The sequence below is a fragment of the Somniosus microcephalus genome, chromosome 17 (genome assembly GCF_052327205.1).
Source record: "Somniosus microcephalus isolate GS21.2 chromosome 17, FLI_Smic_1.0, whole genome shotgun sequence".
In the NCBI taxonomy this organism is placed as follows: Eukaryota; Metazoa; Chordata; class Chondrichthyes; order Squaliformes; family Somniosidae; genus Somniosus; species Somniosus microcephalus.
This window is the reverse complement of record NC_141003.1, coordinates 14,749,038-14,765,060: the sequence shown is the minus strand read 5'-3', so window position 1 is coordinate 14,765,060 and position 16,023 is coordinate 14,749,038. Positions and strand designations below refer to the sequence as shown.

At 47.9% G+C, this 16,023-nt stretch overlaps 1 protein-coding gene across 3 annotated transcripts in view; it reads left to right on the top strand.

Moving 5' to 3' along the window:
- Positions 1-16,023, top strand: part of LOC147105515 (uncharacterized) — a 54,050-nt gene that overhangs the window by 15,782 nt on the left and 22,245 nt on the right. For all 3 annotated transcript variants that reach the window (XM_086009960.1, XM_086009959.1, XM_086009958.1), the window contains exons 5-7: positions 5,465-5,566; positions 10,672-10,866; positions 11,418-11,600. In XM_086009960.1, coding sequence (XP_085866086.1) covers positions 5,465-5,566; positions 10,672-10,866; positions 11,418-11,600 — 480 coding nt within the window. The remainder of the gene's footprint in view (positions 1-5,464; positions 5,567-10,671; positions 10,867-11,417; positions 11,601-16,023) is intronic.

Below are 16,023 nucleotides of genomic sequence, written 5' to 3'. Positions count from 1 at the left end.
TCTCTGTGCGGTAGTCCCGGGCCAAAACTGGTTGACCTATCTTAAAACTCCTGGTCGGCCTTTCATTCATATTCTGAAACTGCCTGTTCTCCACATCTCTTCTGACGTTTGGCTTAACCAAATCCAAGCGGCATCGTAGTCTTCGATTGAAGAACATCATGGCTGGAGTTTGGTTGGTAACCGCATGTGTCGCATTCCGGTAGGCAAACAAGAAGTTGTCCACCTTGTGTTGTAGGGGTATATCTTCATTACACATTGCCTTGATAGCCTTCTTGAATGTTTGAACAAACCTCTCGGCCAATCCATTAGTGGCTGGATGATATGGGGCGGATGTGTAATGCTTAACACCATTGTTCTTTAAGAACCTCCGGAACTCTTCAGACACAAACTGTGGTCCATTGTCAGAGCAAATCTGTTCAGGCAGCCCATTCCTGGCGAATATGGTTCGTAAGACTGTGACAGTTTTTTCTGTGGTGGTTGAGGACATTTTTATTACCTCTGGCCACTTTGTGCATCCACCGCAATTAAAAACACCGAGTCCATAAAGGGACCAGCAAAATCAATGTGCACCCTTTGCCATGGAGATGAGAGCCACTCCCATGGATGTAGAGGGGCTTGTGGTGGGGCGTTTTGGACCTTCTGGCATCCTGTACAGCTCTTGGTCATCTCTTCGATTTCTCTATCGATTCCTGGCCACCACACAAACGCTCTGGCTAAGTTCTTCATTTTTACCCCTCCCAGATGACCCTCATGAAGCTCATTGAGCACTCTATCCTTCAATTTGGGTGGAATTACTACCCTGGATCCACACATCAAGGTTCCTCTGCACACTGACAGCTGTTCTCTTGGCGAGAATGCTGGCAGCAGTGGTTCGCCATGTGCTGGCCATCCCTTCACCGTTAAATCATAGACCCAGGAGAGTGTCGGGTCATTTCGTGTTTCCTTTTCTATGTTTGCATTAGTCACAGGGAGACATTCGACTATAGTCGAGTGGAATAACTCCACTGGATCCACTGCCAGTTCTTCTTCCACCGTCGGCAACGGTAGGCGCGACAATCCATCAGCATTCCCATGCTGTTTAGTTCCTTTGTACTCGATGTCATATTGGTGTGCCCCTAGGAAAAGGGACCACCTCTGTAGCCGTTGTGCCGTCATTATCGGTACGCCCTTCTGAGGGTTGAAAATGGAGACGAGAGGTTTATGATCAGTTAGTAGAGTAAATTTCTGACCGTGCAGGTAGTGATTGAACTTCTTCACCCCCCACACCAGGCTGAGGGCCTCTCTGTCAATCTGGGTGTAGTTACGCTCGGCTGAAGTTAACGAGCGTGACGCAAAAAGCTATCGGCCTCTCTGAACCATCAAGGAATTTATGTGACCGTACCGCCCCAACGCCGTAGGGAGACGCATCACACGCCAGTCTTATCGGTAGTGATGGGTTGTAGTGAGCCAATACTTCTCTTGAAGTGATTAGGTCCTTACTCTTCTGAAAGGCCCGCTTACATTCATCGCTCCATTTCCATGCTACTCCCGTTCATAGTAGGGCGTTCAGTGGATGCAGAATTGTGGACAAATTCGGCAAAAACTTATGGTAGTAATTCACCAATCCGAGGAATGACCTCAGTTGCGACACATTTTCAGGCGCTGGAGCCTTAACTACCACTTCAATTTTGTCAGGGGACTTATGCAACCCCTCTTCATCAATCACGTGGCCACAATACGATATCTGTTTCTTAAAAAACTCGCACTTAGGGCGATTGGCTCGTAGCCCATGTTCACGTAGTCTAGTGAGCACCTGCTCTAGGTTGGCAAGGTGTTCACTGTCATCTTCACCTGTCACTAGGATGTTGTCCAAGTAACTGAGTCCCCAGAATCCCTTGCAGGACTTGTTCCATCGCTCTTTGCCATATCGCCGGAGCTGATGCTACTCCGAATACCAGTCGATTATACTGGTAAAGACCTTTGTGAGTGTTTATCGTGAGATACTTCCTAGAGGATTCTTCAACCTCCATCTGCAAATATGCTTGTGCTAAGTCAATTTTTGTAAAACGCTTCCCTCCAGATAGTGAGGCGAAGATATCTTCTATCCTTGGAAGAGGATATTGTACTGTGTGAAGGACTGGGTTCACCGTCACCTTGAAGTCCCCACAGATGCAAACCTTCCTTGGCTCCTCAGACTTATTGTTTAACGTTTTCTTCATGACAGGAACGATGGGTGTCGCCCACTCGCTCCAGTGTACCTTAGATAACACGCCTGCATTCTCCAGATTCTCCAGCTCTGCCTCGACGGCTGGGCGAATTGCATATGGTACCGGTCTTGCTTTGAAAAACTTGGGAATTGCATTCTCCTCTATTTTTATCGAGCCGGTTACGCCTTTAAGAGTGCCCAGTTCTTGTTGAAATACCTCTTTGGCGTCAGCTAAGATTGTTGAAAATCATCCAGGAGTGACGTCTTCATCCTTTTTACCAGCCACCGTCAGTGCCTGAATGGAATGCCAGTCTAAACTTATCTTTCTGATCCATTCACGTCCCAATAACGGTGGTCCACCATCTTGCAGAATGCAGAGATACAATTTCCGTATTTTCTTGCCGTTGTATTCGACAGGCACCCTTATTTTTCCTCTGGGGTATACTTTTTGCCCCGTATACGTCCTCCAGACAATGGATGTCTCTCTCAAGGGTATGTGTGAGAATAGCCGCTCGTAGTCTTGTCGATTCATGGCGGTTAGAGCTGATCCTGTATCCAATTCCATTTTGACTTGGGACCCTGCTATCGTGAGGGTGACCCAAATGGGTCGGTGATCCTCTTTTGCGATTACGTTGTGAAGTTTGAGACAGCTTAGTCTCTTGTTCCCGGATTCACTATCGCTCATCTGGTCTTTGGAACTACTGTCCGTCATCTTTTGTACTGTCCTGTACGGTTCCTTAGTAGCCTTTTTGTTGTCGTTGGTCTTCTTCCCAGACCTGCAAACTCATGCAATGTGTCCCATCTTTCCGCATTGCCTGCATATTTTGTCCTTGGACCAGCAGTCCTTCTGGTCATGGTTTGTTCTGCCGCAGCGATAACATTTTGCAAATCCCCGTGTCATTTCGTGGGTGCCGTATTCTGGCTGCTTCGTACGATACTGCCACACTGAAAGCCTTATCTAGCATCAGCTCCTTCTCTGAGAGTAACCTCTTCTGGGTTCCTTCACTCAGGAGTCCACAGACAAATTTGTCCCGTAAGGTATCTGCCAGTCCTGCTCCGAACTGGCAGTGCTTTGATAGCTTGCGTAGTTCCGTAAGGTAATCAGCATTGCTCTCTCTTTTATGCTGATTTCTCCTGTGGAATTTAAATCTTTCTGCTATCAGCAGCGGTGTAGGATTTAGGTGTTCCTGTAGGATAGCAACAATTTCGTTAAAACTCTTCGCCTTCGGTTTGGCTGGAGTAATCAGGTCCCGCAGTAGGCCGTACGTTCTTGCGCCCATTAAATTTAGCAATACCGATGCCTTTTTCTCCGGCTATTTTGTTTGCCTCGCAATATACCTCGACTCTTTCCACAAAGGTGGTCCAGTCTTCTATTGCATTATCGAAGGCAGTGATATCGCCAGTCTTTGGCATCTTGAAAATCTAAGATGGCGCCTCCCGCGCTTTGCCTTCGTCCCCGATGGATCAAAATGGCGCCTCCCGCACTTTTCCTTCTTCCCCGCCGAGTTAAGATGGCGCCTCCCGTGCTTTCCCCTGCTGCCGCTGCTGCCAACGCCGCTCTCCGTGGTATTTTTATTTTTCTATCGCGCTTCAATATTTGCTCCGTTAATTGAAGAACCGTTCCCGTCGTGGAGCGGACCCTCTGGGACACTTCCCTCCCTCTTCTTGGGTCCGAACGCTGCCCGGCTGCGAAGCACCGGCCGCGCCCTGTGTGCTCCACCCTCTCTCTCTCTCTCTTTGCTTCCCGACTCGCTGCCCGGCCCCGTTGCAGAGCCACCCGATCGAGCTCTAGCCCGCCGCAGCCCAGGAAGGATCAGTGCACTACCTGCCACCAGCCCGATTAGCTGGGAAACCACAGACTGGAGACCAAGCCTGGCTCTCGACAGTCTCTCCTGCACTTTTCAATTCGATGATTTGGAGGGCGGTTGCCCACGGTCAACGCCCGTTTCTCGAGTTTCTTTGGATTATTTATTTTTCTTCTGGCTTCGACCTTCAATAACGTCGTCTGAGGTGCTGCCAAGTTGCAGGTAAGTTCGTTTCTTACTCGTCGCCAGTATTATGTCCGTGTATAATTTGGACACGGACTGCAGGAGTTGATTATAACAAGTCTTTACTGAATGGAGACAACCTGGAAACTGAAACTACAGAAGCCTGCTAGGGCCTTTTATACAGGGGTGGTCACTGCCGGTACTGCAGTCTGAGACCAGTTATTCCCTTAATAAAGGTACATACACAACAAGATCGATAGATTTTTGGACTCTAGGGGAATCAAGGGATATGGGGATGGGCGGGAAAGTGGAGTTGAGGTCGAAGATCAGCCATGATATTGAATGGCGGAGCAAGCTCGAGGGGCCGAATGGCCTACTCCTGCACTTATTTCTTATGTTCTAGGACACCGGGGAGAATTTTCAAACAATCAACATTTCTATATATAAATCCAATTTTGTTGACCTGATTGTTTTTTTTTTGAAGGACTAAATGACTAGATTATTTGATCATGGATAGATATTATCAAAAATTATTTGTGCCAGTTTGTTTTCTTTTATGATAGCAAGGCATTAGGACTGGTAAGTATGAGAAAATTCCATCCTCTCCACTCCCTGCCGCTCCTCAGATTGTATAACTGCCTCATTAATGATACTTGATCCAGAGACTTGAGCCCATAATCTAGGCTGACACTCCAGTGCAGTGCTGAGGGAGTGCTGCACTGTCGGAAGTGCCGTCTTTTGGGTGAGACATTAAACCGAGGCCACATCTGCTCTCCCAGGTGGACGTGAAAGATCCCATGGCTCTATTCAAAGAAGAGCAGGGGAGTTCTCTCCGGTGTCCTGGCCAATATTTATCCCTCAATCAACATCACTAAAACAGATTATCTGGTCATTATCACATTGCTGTTTGTGGGAGCTTGCTGTGCGCAAATTGGCTGCTGTGTTTCCCACATTACAATAGTGACTACACTTCAAAAAGTACTTCATTGGCTGTAAAGTGCTTTGGGACGTCCTGAGGTCGTGAAAGGCGCTATAGAAATGCAAGTCTGTCTTTTTGTTTTACTTGTCTTGCCTTGAACCAGCAGCAAGCACTGTAGGCCAAGGCTGTCGGTATTTCAATCCAGCGTAGCATTGCTAACCGGGTTAATAGCTGGAACGCTGCTCGACAGCTTGACTGCTGCAAGTGTTAACATTTTAAGGAGGGGAGAACCGTACCCGACTGTTTGTTTGGTAATGCGGTGGGTGGTTTCACTCCTTTGGAAATAACTGCTCCCAAATCCCGTTTGTTTAGGAAAAATCATACGAGCAAGTCAAGCAAGAGTTGCAGAAACAGTTTGAGAATGCGACGAACGAAGTGAACCAGCTCAAGAGTTTGGTGCAGAGGAAAGAGGAGGTGAGCAAAGCGGGTTCTCGTCCGATCTGCGGGATTTTCTTGCGTATTCACCCGTGCCCGTCGAGCTGGGGCGCAAAGAATTCACTGATTCGTAGGTCTTGGCCGTTCACGTGGTGCCAGGATCTAACTGGAGACGCCTTCCGCTGCAGTTGCCATGGGAATGATCGCTTTGGTGGCCGAACAAGGGAACCAAATACTGCGGAAATAAAAACAGAAAATGCTGGAGATGATCAGCGGGTCAGGCAGCATCTGTGGAGCGAGAAACAGAGTTAACGTTTCAGGTCGATGACCCTTCGTCAGAACTGGAAAATGTTGGGTCTGATCTTCCAGCATTTTCTGGAACAGGAGCATTTTTAAACTTCAGTGATGTGAATGTGCTTTGAATACGTTGAAATGCTTCGCTGTAATCTCCACTAGCTTTTAGCACTATCTAGTTGGGTTCCAGATCTCAAAAATGGATGTAAATGTTCCTTGCTAGTTTTTTAAAATTTCACTTTGATTCTTCCTGTTTACAGAGCTGTTGGTCTTTTGAAGGTCAAGTCTAATTTTTGGTAACTTGATTGGGGACAAGTGACATGAACATCGTGGCTCAGGCTTGTGTGACTCTTGACGGTGAAGAATCCCAATTTCCACATTCATCTTGTGTAATTCTCATCCTTGTTTTCAAATTCCACCGTGGCCTCGCCCACTCCGGCCCTACAACTCTCCAAAATCTCTCTGCTCCTCCAATTCATCCCCGCTTCTCATCGCCACCCCCCATTGATGGCCACACCTTTAGGTGCCTCGGCCCCAAGCTCCGGAACTCCCTCTCTAAACCTCTCCGCCTCTTTCTCCTCCTCTTAAGACGCCCCTTAAAACCTACCTATTCAGAACGAGGGGACACAATCTTAAAATTAGAGCCAGGCTATTTAGGAGTGAAATCAGCAAGTACTTTTTCCACACAAAAAGGGTAGTAGAAATCTGGAACTCTCCCCCCAAAAAGTCTGTGGATGCTGGGGATCAGTGTGAGCTTTGAAGACCGAGCTCGCTGGGTAAGGGTTCGAGGAACATGAAGCAAAGGCGGGTAAATGGAGTTGTGGTACAGATCAGCTGTGATCTAATTGAATGTCGGAACAGGCTTGTTATAAATCTCCTCATCATAAAGAAACAACTCATGAAATAACGCTGGACGGCCACTGGTGGCGCCGTCCAAGGAGTATAAATACTCGGGCGTGGGCCCAGCTTTCCTAGGGACATTTTGTAAGGCAGGAACTAGTGAAGTACAACTAGACCTCCATGTTCTGAAACAAGTTGATTTAAAGCCTTGCTTTATACTCAAACCAAGCCAAGGCTCGAAGGGCTGAATGGCCTCCTGTTCCTGTGTTCCACATCACAGGATGGATACAGATGTGAGAAGCTGTTCGGCCCATTCTGTTTGCTTGGTTGTTGAGTGTTGAATTTCCTGAAACCCTTTGATCTTTTCCAGCAGTGTTTTATCGAGTACTTGTGCTGCACATTTCCTTCTTGTGTACAATGCTTCCCACTCGCCTGTATTAAACGTCATCCTCTATTGTTCTACCCACTTCAATATCTTGTCCCAACTCATTTAGTAGTTTCTGAGCTGTCTCCTCCGAATCAGAGTCGCCCCTCCTAGTTTTATATTTTGTAAATTTGACCAGTTGTCCTTCAGCTTTTGAACCCCAGTGGTTAATATGAATAGAAACCGCTTGTATTTATACAGCGCCTTTAATGTAGTAAAACGTCCCAAGACACTTCACGGGAGCGTTATCGGACGCATTGACACCAAGCCACCCAAGGAGCCTTTGGGACCGATGACCAAAAGCTTGGTCAAAGATGTACTAACATCTAGCTCTTCAAAAAGTACCAACTGCTTCTTAGCCATTCCCAGGTTTTGCTTGAACCCTTCCTTACTATAAGCTTGCGTAGCAATCCTTCAGGCAGAAGTTTGTTAAATGCCTTTTTGAAGTCCAGGTTCACCACGTCCTAGGGAGTGTTACAGCCCATTTGGAATGTCACTTCTTCAGAAAACTCCAGGAGGTTAGTCAGGCAGGATCTTCCCCTTCTGAATCCATGTTGGCTGCAATAGGATATCGGATACGTAATCCTCAGGTCGACTCCGGTATGGATGTAACAGAAATGGGTCTGCAGTTGCCTGGGTCAGTTTGTCAAGCCAGTTGTGACACAGTCATTGACCTGAAACGTTGACACTTTCCCTCTCCACCGATGCTGCCTGACCTGCTGAGTGCTCCCAGCATTTCCTGTTTTTATTTTCAGTTTGTCGACTCTTTTTGAAAACTGACACTAGGTTGGCCTGTTTCTAATCTCCTCTCCAGCATTCATCGGCTCCCTCGTAATGACCGCCCGCACTTCCCGAATCTCATCCCTTGTCTCTCTTGGTACTCTCTGGGTAAATACATCTAGTTCTAGGGGTTTATCGGTTTTGAGCCCTTTAAGTCTGTCTGAGACTCTTTGGGGGAAAAATTTGGTTGGTTAGCGCCTTCAGGGGCGCTAGGAACTTAGCACCCGAGCGTGGCAATTTTAGCGCCGCTCGCGAAATTGACCCGTTTTGATGCGGCGCTAAACATTACCGCCACAATCTCATGCGCCCGCAGATCGTGACGTCAGTCAAGCGTGCAGCGCCCCAGACCAGATATTGAGTTGCGGCCCCTGCCTTTGCACCTGCCGCTAGCAACGACAGGTAGAGGGGAACGTTTTCAAGTCGGGAAGGGGCTGGGGGACGCTATTTAAAGGCGGGCACTTCCTGCTTTTTCTTGTTGGCAATTTTTGGTTTTAACGCTGTCCTAAGGAGTTTTGGCCCTCAGCACCACTTTTGAGGTTCCCAAGCGCCGAGTTCTTTCCCTGGGCCTGTCCATTAGTGCTTCCAACACAATTGCTTTTGAGGTCTCCCCAGGCCGAGATTCAAGGCTGCAATCAGCAGGGTGTGGCTGGCCAGCAAGATGACACCTCTCCTTTAAGAACTGGACGCGCCCGTCTGTCTGGCTTACATGGTAACGGTTATCGTCTGAGCTTCGGTAGCGTTCTGAGGTAGCGCCTCGCCCCCTGACATTAGCGGCTTAAGAGAGGTGTGTAGTGCCTGATTTAGCGCTCAAATCACCTCCAGGGGCGATAGAGGTGAATTTTGCAGTCGGAGGCGATAATTATAGCGGCGGGCGCTAAACTTTGCACCCGGTCGATATTCGCGCCCCAAAATGGGCGATACTGAATTTTTCCTCCTTTATCTCTTCATATCAAAGTTGTTAATTCTATTTTGCTTGTCATTACTTAGGGGAGGGTATGTTGACTGCCTGGGAGTCCAATTCAGGTCTTGGATTTTGGTCTTTTATTAAGAGCTGTTGAGGGGGAAGCAAGTTCTTGGTGTGCAAGAGGAAGCGAGCTTCCTGGAGGCCCCTTTAACAATGGAGTTCCATTCGAGGTCAAAGGATGTGGGCCAAAAATCTCAATCGATGAAGGGAGACCGAGTGTGGCCCCAACAAAGCGATGAGCTGCTTGGACTGGAGAGGAATGGAGGAACTCTTGAAGGAATTGAATGAAGCCAGATTTCCAATCTCCGTTGAAGGGCATGGGGGCTGGCTCTGTGGTTTATTTACCTGGAATGGGGTTCAGGGTGATACCTGGCTGGGCAGATCGGGATATCCAGGATCTGAAACATTCAAACCTCTTTTCCAAGCCCATGGTTCATTTCGCTAATGTACCTCCTTCGGCTCAAAGCAGTGTTGATGTGGCCTGAGGAGGTCGGTGTGCAGCAGGAAATGGGCCACTTCCGTGTGGCCTGCGCAGTGTCAAAGGGTGGGTTACCCATGTCATCCTGCCACACCAAGGGTAAAGAATGTACCAGTTCTGACAAACCTTGTTATTTACATAGAATTACACACAATCTGTAGCTCGACCCAACTGCTCTCTGCCGGTGTTTATGCTCCACACGTGTCTCTTCCCACTCTAATGACCTCTTCCCACACTGTCCCCCACCCCATATCCCTCTATTCCCTGCTCCCTCATCTATGCATCAAGCCTCCCCTTAAATGTTTATCGGTGCTATCTGTTTAAAGCACCCCGTGTGGCACTGAGCTGCACCTTCTCACTGCTCTGTAAAGAAATTCCTCCTAAATTCTTTGTATTCAGTTAGTGACTGTCTTATATTAATGCCCCCTTGTTCTAAGAACATAAGAAATAGGAGCAGGAGTCGGCCATTCGGCCCTTCGAGCCTGCTCCGCCATTCAATGAGATCACGGCTGATCTTCTGCCTCAACTCCATTCACCGGCCCTATCCCCATATCCCTTGATGCCTTTACTAGTCAGAAATCTACCGCCTTCTGTTTTGAATATACCCAATGACTGAGCCTCCACAGCCCTCTGGGGTAGAGAATTCCAAAGATTCACCACCCTCTATGTGAAGAAATTTTTCTTCATCTCAGTCCTGAATGGCCTACCCTTTATCTTGAGGCTGTGGCCCCTGGTTCTAGACTCCCCAGCCAAGGGAAACATTCTCCCAGCATCCACCCTATCAAGCCCTGTAATAATTTTGTATGCTTCAATGAGATCTCCTCTCATTCTTCTGAATTCAAGAGATTACAGGCCTAGTTTACTCAATCTCTTCTCATACGACAGTCCTGCCATCCCAGGAATCAATCTCGTGAACCTTCGTTGCACTCCCTCTATGGCAAGTATATCCTTCCTTAGGTAAGGAGACCAAAATTGTACACAGTACTCCATGTGTGGTCTCACCAAGGCCCTATATAATTGGAGTGAGACTTCTTTACTCCTGTACTTAAATCCTCTTGTAATGAAGGCCAGCATACCATTTGCCTTCCTAATGGCTTGCTGCACCTGCACATTCACTTTCAGTGACTCATGTACAAGGACACCCAGGTCCCTTTTAGCATCTGCATTCTCACAAGTGGAAACAGTTCCTCCGCGTCGATCCGGTCATCATTTTAAAGCCCTCCATCAGGTCTCTCTGCTCTCTCCCAGCCTGCGCTAGGCGCTGTGGCAATGCATTAACAGTGACACGAACCGTCGGGCAGGGAGGAGGTGCCAGATGCGTCACTATGTACGACTTAAGTTAACGGTTGTTCTCTTTGTCTCAGGCCGAGACGCAGCTGAAAGCAAGCACTGACGGACTGACGGCCCAAACCTTCAAGCTGCAGGAGGGCTTGAAGGAGAGGCAGAAAATTGAGCAGCAACTCCAGTCAAAACTACAGGAATCGCTGGAATCGCGGGAGCAGCAGAAGAAGGAGCATGAAGCTCGGCTGAAAGATTTAAAAATGGAACTTTCTCAAAAGGTATGTCCTTTTAGGAGACTTTATTTACCGAGCAATATCTTTGTAGTAACAATAGGGAAGGTTACAGTTCGGTGCTGTGCTAATTTTATAACGTCTGGGAATCAACCACAGGGACACATTCTTAACTTTGCTTGTGATTGGAAAATAACCCACGGCACTGCTCGGAGAAGAGCAGGGGAGCCCTGGTCAATATTTATCCCTCAACCAACATCGCTAAAAAACAGATTACAGCATCAGGTCATTTATGTCATTGCTGTTTGTGGGGGCTTGCTGTGTGCAAATTGGCTGCCGCGTTTCCTACATTGCAACAGTGACTGCAATTCAAAAAGTACTTCATTGGCTGTAAAGCGCTTTGAGACGTCCTGACGTCCTGAGGTCGTGAAAGGCGCTATAGCAATTAATGTCCATTCTTTTTGTTCTTTTCATTTTCTGTTCGTTCCTTTTCGTACCCGCTCTCCTCCCTCTCCCTTTCTCCCTCTCCCTCTCCCTCCATCTATAATCTGTTAATGCAGCAAAGGCTACACATTGTCTGTGCCTTGTCTCCTATTCAGGCCAATGCATTACCCAAACTGCAGCAGCAGGTGTCAGCACTGAGCGAGCAGCTGGCTGGGAATCGAGCGAAGCTCTCGGAGCTACAGAAGGATTACCAAGCCTCTCAAAGCAATCTGGCCAAGCTTCAGTCGGATATTTACGGAAAAGAATCGGAACTGTCTTCAACCAGATATGACTTGAAGGTAAATTAATTAATTTCCCCCTGTTTTTCCGGGGGAGGGAGGGAGGTGGCGGTGAGCAGTGGTGTGCAGTATTAGCGTGGTGGAGTGCAGTATTAGCGTGGTGGCACGCGTGGCGCTCCTGGCTCCACATCCAGGTAAGTTTTCAACGGCCGGTTTCTTCGGCCACCTACAGCTGCCCCTTTAAGGACCGATATAAGAACATAAGAAGCAGGAGTAGGCCATACGGCCCCTCGGGCCTGCTCCGCCATTCAATAGGATCATGGCTGATCCGAACCTAGACTCGCGTCCACTTCCCTGCCCGCTCCCCGTAACCCCTAATTCCCTTATCAGCTAGGAAACTGTCTATCTCCGTTTTAAATTTATTTAATGTTGCAGCTTCCACAGCTCTGAGGTAGCAAATTCCATAGATTTACTACCCTGAGTAAAGCTCAGGCCGCTCTCCAGCCTGGGAAACTAGTGGGAGCGATGCGCAGCGCGACCTCCGACTAGTTTATAGACAAATTTAGCAAACAGATCCTGAAATGTCGACCCTGTCAGCTGTGGCTCAAAGGGTAGAACTCTTGTCTCGGAGTCTGAAGGTCGTGGGTTCAAGTCCCACTCCAGAGACTTGAGCACAAAGTCCCGGCTGACACTCCGTACTGAGGGAGATGTTAAACCGAGGCCCCGTCTGCCTCTCGGGTAAAAGATCCCCGCGGCACTATTCAAAGACGTGCAGGGGAGTTCTCCCCGGTGTCCTGGCCAATATTTATCCCTCAACCAACATCACTAAAAAAACAGATGATATGGTCATTACCACATTGCTGTTTGTGGGAGCTTGCGGTGTGCAAATTACCTGCCGAGGTTCCTGCATTACAACACTTCAAAAAGTACTTCATTGGCTGTAAAGCGCTTTGGGACGTCCTGAGGTTGTGAAAGGCGCTATAGAAATGCAAGTTCTTTCTTCTTATGAAATGGGTGCCGGGCCCTCCTTTCAATATTGAAATCAGGCTGGCGCTCATTTCAGGCAGGTGCCAAGGCTGCCTAAAAAAGACCAAGGCCCTCGCCCCCCCTCACAGATCAGACGCTAAGTTGGCCATCAGCGATTTATGCCCCAGTGTTAGTTCCATGTAATTGGCTCAGCTGCTTTTTCTAGGCAGTGGTTTAAATCTCCTTTTCGAGATGATGCTTCAGTGACCTGCAGCATTAATTGAAGCAATTTCATTGCTGATTTAATGTGCAGTGAAGCCATGCTATTCCAGCCTCCTGCTTACTGCGGGTGTGCAGTTTACACTGGTGTTAATTCAGGGCACTGGTTAGCACAGTGGGGAAGATGGTGCAGAGCACGTTTTCAGTTCAGGTCTCCAAACGCTTCTCGTTGCTCTGGATTCCCGTTAGCTTGCCCGAGGGTGGTGGTGGTGGTGTCCATGTGATTGGCAGTGACTTGTTGAACAAGCCACCTTGCTGAGCCTCTGTCTTTCACGAGTGGCCCGTTTAAACCGGACATGTTTCAGGCGAGTCAGATGAGCAGCAATCTGCGGAATGGGGTTAATGTTCCAGACATCACATTCTGTGGACTCGGCACTACAACATAAAGTTAGCATAGTCGACCCTTCTCTTCCTTCTCTTTCTCCCCCCACCCCCCCCCCCCCCCAACTCACGTCCACGTGTTCCAAAGAAACTGGCCCAGAAACACCATCAACAGCAATGCCTGCACTTCCTCCACTATAACACCACGACTGCCCACCTCTTGTTACGGTGCTGCATCCTGCACACTCAGCCATTCTCTGCACCCTCTACAAACCAAATATAGACAAGCTATTGAACAGACTGCTGATGTGTGAATGATGGCAGTGAGTGTCATGCCAGGCTGCTTCCTCCTGATGCTGGGGGATTCTGAGAGAGATCCCAAACTAGAGGCCATAAATATAAGATAGTCACTAATAAATCCCAATAAAAAATTCAGGAGAAACATCGTTACCCAGGGAGTGGTGAGAATGTAGAACTCGCTACCACAACAACTTGTATTTATATAGCGCCTTTAACATAGTAAAACGCCCCAAGGCGCTTCACAGGAGTATTTTAAGACAAAAAATTTGACACCGAGCCACATAAGAAATTAGGGCAGGTGAACAAAAGCTTGGTCAAAGAGGTAGGTTTTAAGGAGTAGTTGAGGTGACCAGATTAGATGCGTTTAAGGGGAAGCTAGATAAATGCATGAGGGAGAAAGGAGTAGAAGGATATGCTGATCGGGTGAGATGGCGTAGGTGGGAAGAGGCTCGTGTGGAGAGTAAACAGCGGCATGGACCAGTTAAGCTGAATTGCCAGTGTCTATGCTATAAATTCTGAGAGATTTTCTATATAACAGCTTTGAATCATTCCCTGGTGAAAGTCCTGGCTGCCTGCTGGGTTTCACTGTGCGGCCTGCTGGGTTTCTGGTGGCCCTAGACCTCGGGCTGTGCATTGAGGGGCCTTGTGTGTGACTGGTGTTTCCTGCCCCCGCCTGGTATATCTGGCAGAGGGTGGACAGCAATCTCCTAACCTGCCTGTCTCCTCTCCTCTCCTCTCCACCCTTGCAGTAGGGGCTGTAGCTACTGGCCTGGAAAACTGGCTTTAACTCTCTAACTTTCAGTTGTGCATCAAACTTACTGAGCAAACACTTATTTCAAGTGCTGAACAGTCTCCTATTTACAGTTCGCAGCTTGATTAGAGGATTAGTGCTTTGTCCTCTTCATTAGTTGTCCTGTTTGGGAGATCGAGACCATGTTCTAGAAAGAACATTTTTTAAAGTACTTGCATTTCTACAGTGCCTTTCATGACCTTACGACCTCTCAAAGCGCTTTACAGCCAACAAAGTACTTTTGAAGTGGAGTCACTGTTGTAATGTGGGAAACGCGGCAGCCAATTGTGCACAGCAAGCTCCCACAAACAGCAATGTGATTATGACCAGATAATCTGTTTTTGTTATGTTGGTTGAGGGATAAATATTGGCCAAGGCTCCGGGAAGACCTCCCCTGCTCTTCTACGAATATTCCGTGGGATCTTTTGCGTCCACCTGAGGGAGCAGACGGGGCCTCGGTTTAACGACTCAGCCTGAAAGACGGCACCTCCGACAGTGCAGCACTCCCTCAGCACTGCACTGGGAATGTCAGTTTAGATAATGTGCTGGAGTCTGTGGAGAGGGGCGAGAGTGCTATCGCTGAGCGATGGCCGACATGCAGTCTGAAAGCGGCAACATAATGAGTAAACTAGCCAGGTTTATTGCTCCTGGAAGCTATGACCCTAACTTTTAATCAGCAGGCTTGTGCCTCATCACTTCCTGGAAACACAGCAAGTCGAAACTAAGAGGCAAAGGTGAATTCAAATTGATGTTTAATTCCCAGTGTAATGAATGCAGCTTGGCATTTTAAATATCATATCCGCTTTCACTCCATGTGAGGTACATGCATGAAAACTGAATTTGAGGACAACTAAATTGATCTTTTCTGTCTCGGAGAGGCAGTTTAAAGTTGCACCGTATTTGTATTGGATTTTAAGAGATGATCCATTTTTAATGACACTGGAGCAGATGCTTGACTTGGGTCGTCAGGTGAACTGTTAGTGAGAGATTCAGCACCGTGTCTGCTGTTCCCTCGTCCCCATCGGCTCACTGACTCTTGCCAGCTCTAGTGCAACTCGCCAGTTCAACTTTGCTAAAAGCCTCGTCCGGGCAGGTCATCGGGTTCCTCACGTGAAGAGGCGATGGTGACGATTCAGTTCACGCAGCGAGTTGTTGTGACCTGGAACGCGCTGCTTGAACGGGCGGAGGAAGCAGATTCAGTAGTAACTTTCAAAAGGGAATTGGATAAATACTTGAAAAGGAAACATTTGCAGGGAAAAGGCAGGGGAGTGGGACTAATTGGACAGCTCTTTCCAAGAGCCGGCACAGGCTCAATGGGCCGAATGGCCTCCTGCTGTGCTGTATCATTCTATAAAGTAAAGAGCGGCAGTAAAAGGCCACGTTTAAGCAGCTTGAATGTTCAAATTCTTGGTAATGCTGCTCCTGTTTAAAAATGGGGAACCTGTTCATTTGTGTAACAAGGTATCACCAGAGATTTGTATTCAACTCCACACAGAGCAGGAGAAGCTTTTTTTTGTGCGGCTGCGGAATGCACGACCAGATTCGGTGATTGAAGCAGAGGCCTTGTCGCCATTTAAGAATAGGTCAGATCAGCGGTTGAGGGAAGGAAGGGATATGGGAACAGGGCGGACACATGGGATTAGGACACTGCTTGTGTGGAGGGTACGACTGGTCGGGCCGAACGGCCTGTCTCCGCCTTGTAACTTCCATGTAATTCAATGTACAGCACAAAAAATGAGAACATTTGAACACTAATAAGTGGGGATTTGTTCATTCCGGGGATATGGTACTGTAATTGGATATCGGCACATATTCCAGGAATTTCAA